Below are 7994 nucleotides of genomic sequence, written 5' to 3'. Positions count from 1 at the left end.
GAGGCTGGTGAGGGGCTGGGAACACAAACCCTGTGAGGAACGGCTGAGGGAGCTGGGGGTGCTCAGCCTGGAGAAAAGGAGACTCAGGAGTGACCTTATCACTCTCTAGAACTCCCTGAAAGCTGGCTGTAGCCAGGCAGGGGTGGTCTCTTTCTCCAGGCAGCAACTGACAGAACCAGAGGACACAGCCTCAAACTGTGTCAAGGGAAATAGAGGTTGGATATTAGGAAAAAGTTTTTTATGGAAAGGGTGATGAAGTTCTGGAATGGTTTGCCTGGGGAGGTGGTAGAGTCACCATCCCTGGATGTGTTTAAGAAAAGACTGGATGGGGCACTGAGTGCCATGGTTTAGTTGAGGTGTTAGGGCATGGGTCAAACTTGGTGATCTTGAAGGTCTCTTCCAGCCTAGTGATTCTGTGAATGCATAAGTAAGAAAATAAAAAACACCAGCAAGAGTAAGGAAAGAACAAATAGGACCTTGATCTCTGTATCTCTCAAAGCCTGGCAGGAGTCACTTGAACATTCTCTCTTTGAGTATCACAGTCTGTATCTGCATTAGTAAATAAAATCCAGCCAGGACTGCTTTTGGCCCTTTATCCTGTGGCCAAATGGCATGGCATGGCAAAACTTTTATCTGTACACCTCAGCTCTTTTCCACCATACTTTCTATGATTCTATGATATGAGGAAGAAAAGAAAAATAGCTTCAACTAAAATTAGATTTTGACTAATAGGGTTGAAATTATCTGTATCAAAGGTTTGGCCATCACTGTACACAGGGTCAAGGAATCTCCAAAGGCACATTCAAATGGACAGAAAAGTTATTGTATCAATTTACATGCTGACATAATGGTATAGCTAGTTTAGAAGCTGCTGCTTTTGTGACACACATCTTTTTGACTGCTGAGTAGCTTTTAGAAATTTAGAGGGAACAAGAGTTCTGCAAGACTGTCCTTATTCCAGAAGACATAGATTAGATTTTAGATTAAGATATAGATAGATTTTAGCTGGTTAAATTTAAGCTGACCAGATACCAAGAATTCACCTCTACTCCTCAGGCTTCAGACTACCCCAAGCCTTTACAAAAGTAATTTCTAAAATATATTCAAAAACAGGATTTTTAAGCATCTCCATTACACTATTTTTTCTACAGTTCTACGATGATTAAAACTTTCCAAATTAAAAAAATAATTTTTATATTACTGAGGTGATTTTACTAGTAATTTAATATTATATTCCAATCAGACTCCTTAGGCTACCTTTTAATAAAAATCTAAATCATTCATATGTGCTAAACTGCTTTTCAATTCATCATTTTAGATTTCATTATACCCATCTGAAGAGTAGAAACATTGGCAAGCAGTGCAACAAAACTTGCAGAACAACACAGCTAGACCAAACAGAGCAATAATTATGTGAAGCTTTCACTTGAACTAAGTTGCATGTGAAGTCTTGTCGAACTTCAATACATCAATGTTTGTGTGGTCATTAACTTTTGGGATCCACAGTAAGGGAACTGTTGCACAAAGACTCACTTATATCTTAACAAAGAACAGGTGGTGAAAAGAACCTTCATATTCAGCCTCAAGAAGACAAGAACCCAAACAAGAACAAAGAAGAAATTTTTGACAATGAGGATAGTGAAGCTGTGGATGCCCCATCCCTGGAAGTGGTCACAGCCAGGCTGGATGTAATTTGGAGCAACCTGGTCTTATGCTCATGGCACAGGGATCAGAACAGATGATCTTTAAAGGTCCTCTGCAACTGAAACCATTTTATGAATCAACAAGACCCAAACCAAAGACACTAACAAATACTAAAGCAGAATTTTTTGTAATTTACATCTGCAAATACTGAAAACTACTCTTTAAGTCAATTTTCAACATATTCTAAGTAATATATTACGCTGAATGACAATATGTACTCCCAAACACCATCTAAATAGAACAGCATCAAGCCATTTATCCAAAAGCACCGATCTAGCAGGATATTTTTAATACAAGTAGTCCTCTATTTAATTTAAACTTAAGAACTTAAATAGTCTAGGGCCTGTGTATGCCTTCCAGTCAATTCATCTGTGAGAACATCAAATAAAACTCAGAATTTAAATTTAATTTTCTTTATCAGGAAAAGCTTATTTTTAAGACAGAGGTTGTCCAGCTGGAATTAAACACATAAGCCAAGTCTCACTGCTTAGATACACTCCAGGTCTTTCGCCTTTCTGTCTTCTTATGAAAAAATTCCTCTGCTCCTTGCAATTTCTCTGGTTCAAACTGGCAACTTAATGGCTTTTTATGTGAGGACCAAATAGCAAAATAGTGTCCTACGGTTCACTGGAAATTTGTTTTGCTAGTCCAGTTAATTGCAACCATTTGTCCCTCAGTACTGTATCAGGCAGACCCACAGTCCTGCACAGCATTGGCATTGTACATCACAATCCATGAGCGCACCACTGAGCTGCTTCTCCTAATTTTGTTTGGTGCTCTGGGGTACTCTCCAGGGTAAGACAAAAACAGATGACTTTGTTAACTGCGGATATGTGCCCTGAGTAGCTTTGAGGTTATTACACTTACAATGCCAATTTCCAACCCTATAGAGCACCAGTTTCCATCTCTTTTATTATCTGTTTCCTTGCATTAGGCCTGCAAAGCCATCAGCACAAATATCATCATCATCACATCTGCACTGTAGCCAAGAGCTATTTGAAAACTCCAATGTGAACAGATCTGTTAGACAGCAGGGATGCAGAATAAAGTTCATTCTGTTGCTTGCATGAGCACAATAAAAAACAACAGTGAGTAGCAACCTTAGCTTATTCCACATTCCTCTCACTCCCTGTTTTTTAATAACACCTCTCTTAAGGCACAAATAAACCCAAAGCTACCATTTAAAACAAGCTTTTCACTAATCTTATAAACAACAAGGACTGCCATGGTTTATTAGAAATAGAAGTATTTTTCTTTTCAGCTGCATCACACAGAAAAGATACAGTAAACATTTACGGATTTCTGGTTTTTTGTGGTTTGTTTGTTTTTTTTTTTATGTCAGACAATCACAGAATGGTTTGGGTTTAAAGGAACCTCAAAGATCATCCAGTTCCAACTCTCCTGCCATGGGTAGTACCTTTCACTAGATCAGGTTACTCAAAACCCCATTCAGCTTGGTCTTTAACACTTCCAGGAATGGGGAGTCCACAACCTCTCTGGGCAACCTGTTCCAGTGCCTCACTACCCTACAGAATTTTTTCCTTATTTGTAATTGAAACCTGCCTTCCTTTAACTTAAGGGTATGGGATGGGAAGGGAAGGGAAGGGAAGGGAAGGGAAGGAAGGGAAGGGAAGGGAAGGGAAGGGAAGGGAAGGGAAGGGAAGGGAAGGGAAGGGAAGGGAAGGGAAGGGAAGGGAAGGGAAGGCCAAAATCTCAGTTGTTACAGCAGCAGTATAAAAACAAAGCAAGTAAACAAGCAGTAAGAAATAGATGAAGGTTCTAGCAATGAAAAATCATTCATCCTTCAAGACACATTTTTTATACTCTCATGTATTAAACATTGGAATCAGTCTGGCAATTAAACAAAACTTCTTAAGAATATTAAAAATGCATAGATCATATTGACTGCAAAGAATGAAAAGGAAGAAAAGAAAGTGAAAAAGTAACACTTAAAAATTGAGAACATTCTTTACATGTGTTCTCCTCTTAAAAAAAAAAAGTCAGCATTCATTTCATCTAAGCAGAGGGTTTTTTGCCAGTTGAGATTTCGCTACTTTAATAAACTACTACAACAGACAATTGAAGTAGATGCAAGTATACAACCTGTAAAATATTACTTGATCAGAATGAAAACATTAAAATACTTTTTAGTTTTAGCACTTTTGCACTGCTGATATACCTAATTTTAGGCCTATTAGACAAAAGTATTAAAAAAATAAATTCTATTAGAGAATAGTTAGAGTATATCCATCCACAGATAGATACAAAACTAACTATACAGCAGTTGAAATCATCTTCAATGCATCTTCAGCATGTGACATTCATAACATTAAAAAAATTAGCTAAATAAAAAATTGTAGTATCCTCGAGACACTAGCAAACATAAGTTTCATTCTCCTGATAGGAAGTCATCATATACACTATCCATGGACTTGCACTTGAACTACAAACCTATTCATCTTCGATGTCTTCTATTCCATTTGGCCACTTGCTAAACTCAGTGATTACACTAAAAAAGGGCACTACATTATCAGGATATCCAAGGTAAAAGTTGCTCATTTCAGAACTGCATGACAGCTTCTTGCAAACTGTGTATTCCCTGCCTCAACAGTCCTGGAACCAGCTCCTTCTAGAGACTGAATGATTTATAATATCATTGATCAGCATTTATAATATCATTGATCACCCTCCCTATGCAAGTCCTTTTAATATGGAAGAAATGACTGGCTAGGACCACAGCTCTATTGTGGATACATTAAAAGTCTGAGCACCCAGGTGGCACTGAGGCATGGGACAACCTTTCTAACATTTCTGCCTTCTAGGTTACTGCCTTTCAATCACAGAGGCACTTACCACTTATCCTGTGGCAGGTTTAAAGTTATGCTGCCTTTGACTTCATCCCCAAAGCGCATATACCCCAGGGTGGCCAGTGAGATGTACAGTGCCATGACTATTGCCATCCCAATGTTCAGTGCCTGGGGGAAACGTGTGCTGTCCTTCATTCTGTTTTCCAACGGCAGCACCTGGAAATACAGGGAGAAACAATCACATCTGATGTTCTCAGAGTAAAACTACTTGTCTCCCCTCTTTCAATGCCAACTTACAAAATTCAGGTTATTTGATAAATAAGTAAGATTATTCTACAATAATGTTTTACTGCCTGGATGGTCACAATGTTTCCTGTACCCAACAGAAAAACTTGGTTATTGAAAAGCACATATTTTGGTTGGAAAAAAAAATCAGTGTAGAATCATAAAGCAATATTTATAGGTTAGAAAAATTGCCAAGAGAAACTTATGGTGTGGAGATGAAAATACATAAGCAATGAGAGTAACATGAATTTTTTTTTGGCAACAAAATTTTTCAGAATTCAAGGATATTTCTCCTATTCCTGTCAGGTACGCCTACACTGTCAGCCTCCATCACAGACAAACCTACTGACACACAAGCTCAGCCTCAGCACACAGCCTCAGACCTCCCAGCAAGGAACCTGGAGTCCATGACTGCCAGAATGCAGTCCCGTGCTCTTTTTCATCTCTCTGACAGAAACAGGGCCAGGCACACCAAGCCCTGCTTTTTCTAACCACAGTGCTTTGAGCCTCACACAGTCAAGCCATCTCACTGGGCCTGCCATCACTTTGTAGTGAAAACACAGGCGTTTCAACCATTACTGCAGGAAGTTTGCTGGGAATTGCCTTTTACTTTTACTCTACAGTGTTCAGAAAAATACTCTCAGTACGTTCCAATTTCAGTTTTTAGACACCCAGACAAAATTTCCAGGCAAGACAGTAAAACCAAGTGACAAGCTCACGTATTGCTCTTCCCACTTTCAATTTCGTCAACAAAACAGATCATTAAAACATCAGCTGAAGGTACATGGATACTCCTAGGCAAACACACTTTCCCCACCTCTTTCAGGAGAACTGTACAGTCATCTCAAATACTGAATATGGGATATAGTCCAAGATTAAGACACATAATACTCTATGTCTACATCTAAGTGAAACATCCAAGCTCTATTGATGCCTTAGGATTTTAGCTTTTCTATTTTTCATATATTTGTAATCCTGCAATTCTTTAGTGTATAACTCTAAACTCCATAGCTAGTAGCTAGTGTTAGCTACTGTTTTCCTATTTTGGTCAGACAAAACAATTCCTCTCTAGGCCTGGGAATCAAGGACACCTTACTGTCTCAGCCCCAAGAGATGTAAACAAAAGTGATCTGGGGGGCAGCAAACTTGGGGTAAAATGACTTCATTACCTGAAGCTGTAATTGGAAGATTAATCCCCAATTTGCAAATGGATCAAACTTATAAAAGTATGGAAATCCAGGCCCCATCATCCATTTTTGGATGCAGCCCCTGTGGGGGGCTTCATCTGCCCTAAATTTACCTGAAGGCCCTTTAATAAATATAACCACTTTTTATTCTCTTAATTTTTTCTGGTCTTTGTTTTTAGGTAGTCCCAAAAAGGCATCACTAGGATGAAATTAGGTAATGAAGATCTAGGCAATACAGACAGTGGAATAAAGTTCACAGTTCAGCTTATCTTTCAGTAGACATGCAGGTTATATTTGATGATGGCACAGTTAATTAAAGAAGCTTGTCATCCCTAGTTAGCACTTATGTCGTATCTAATACAGACAAACAGACCCAGTGCAATAAGATTGCCCTGTAAAAGCTAGTGTTCATCATACAAAATTGCTTTTTAATTGACTGAATATTTACCATTTAAGCAATATGAGTTATGAAAAAAACAGATTTCATCCACTAATTAACTAAGAAATTGATATATCTGAATTTATTATTTTCTATATGGTAATTACTCCTTTCCTCCTAGTCACCCACTGAAATTTACTTCCTTACTTGTAGTAGCATAACACCACTGCCAGTCTATACCACATGGCCCTATTTCTCCTATATTTCAAATCCCAAAAAGTAATTTTACACTTGGGAACCGAAACGTCCCTAAAAAGGTACACATTTAGAGGTAATTTTTATTCCTATTCAATTAAAATGCATTATACCTGTTAACTTCTTTATATATTTCAGAGCCTCCACTGCTGATGTTGTTACTCCAGAAAAGAACCTGAACTTGGACTGTAACTTGATCTGTCTCAAAAATTAAACCAATTTTTAAACGAGTGTTGAGCAGCAGGAAGAATACTAAAAGAGACATGGTCTGTAACAGACTCTGACCAGGATATCTGCCTTTTAAATACTTTTATATTTTAACAAAGTTCTTTTCACAGGCAGACTAGATTGTCATAGAATTGTCTATCTGAAAATTAGCTCATAAATGAAGTAAAGGACTAGTGCACACACTATGCTCAATGTTCTTGAGTCCAAAGGAAGCATTGAAATTTTCTTTTTGAATTTCTAACTATACAGAATTTTTTTTATCTTTAGCATTTAAACCCAACCAGTTTAGCATTTAAACTAGAAGACCCATGTTTCTCCAAGAAAACAAAAACTTTAAAAAAATTACAAGCAATTTAAAACCATTATAGGACAATGCTCTTAAGCATACATACTCTGCTTTTTAACTATCCACAAAACCAAGTTTACTCATTAATGATATAATGATATAATTTCCTGTATACTTATGGGTAAATCAGAATAAAACATACCCATTTAAACTCATGTTCTCATATCATCATCCCCTCTTTAATGTTACAACTTTCATTTTTGCTGAGTGTAAGGAAATGAAACACTAAAAGCAATACAGGATAATAAGACTGGTGGTGAGAGACACATTAACATATGTAGACCTTGAAATTATATTTAAAAATGCTAATTCCTCCCAGCTTATCCTTGAGTTAGTATCAGGACTACATACGCCTCCATGCAGAACAGATGAGAATGCTAATGCAGCCTTTTGTGCATCACTCAATCCAGGTGAGAGTGTCCCTGCCCAGCTCAGCACGAGCCTTCCTAGGTTCAAGTACTCTCTCTGAGCAACAGCAATCTCAAGACAGTTGTCACTGCAGGAGATGCTTCCCTCAGTAAAACTGATCCCCAAAGAAATCATGCAAAGAACTTGAGCCAGGTTTTATAGAGTATCCAATATCACCCACTCCAGACAAGGTAAAAAGTTCCGTAACTCATGGGATTAGCATGACACTGAGTAAAAACCAATTACATGTTTATTAACAAAATCACCCAGCTCCCTAAGCTGTTGAAGCCCATTAGGATCCAAAAGATCACTGGAGCATCCACAAGGAGACAGAGGCTGCCAGGAGATACGATGTGAGCCAGTGCTTGTTCTGACACTGACTCACTGGTGGGCAG

General features: G+C 38.0%; 1 protein-coding gene across 3 annotated transcripts in view; it reads right to left on the bottom strand.

Moving 5' to 3' along the window:
* The window catches only part of SLC36A4 (solute carrier family 36 member 4), a 79976-nt gene that overhangs the window by 46818 nt on the left and 25164 nt on the right, over positions 1-7994 (bottom strand). For all 3 annotated transcript variants that reach the window (XM_031066096.1, XM_031066099.1, XM_031066098.1), the window contains one exon: positions 4558-4727. In XM_031066096.1, coding sequence (XP_030921956.1) covers positions 4558-4727 — 170 coding nt within the window. The remainder of the gene's footprint in view (positions 1-4557; positions 4728-7994) is intronic.

This window comes from Geospiza fortis, unplaced genomic scaffold, assembly GCF_000277835.1.
Source record: "Geospiza fortis unplaced genomic scaffold, GeoFor_1.0 scaffold16, whole genome shotgun sequence".
Taxonomy (NCBI): domain Eukaryota; kingdom Metazoa; phylum Chordata; class Aves; order Passeriformes; family Thraupidae; genus Geospiza; species Geospiza fortis.
The sequence above is the reverse complement of the archived record's forward strand: the minus strand, read 5'-3'. Positions and strand labels throughout refer to the sequence as shown.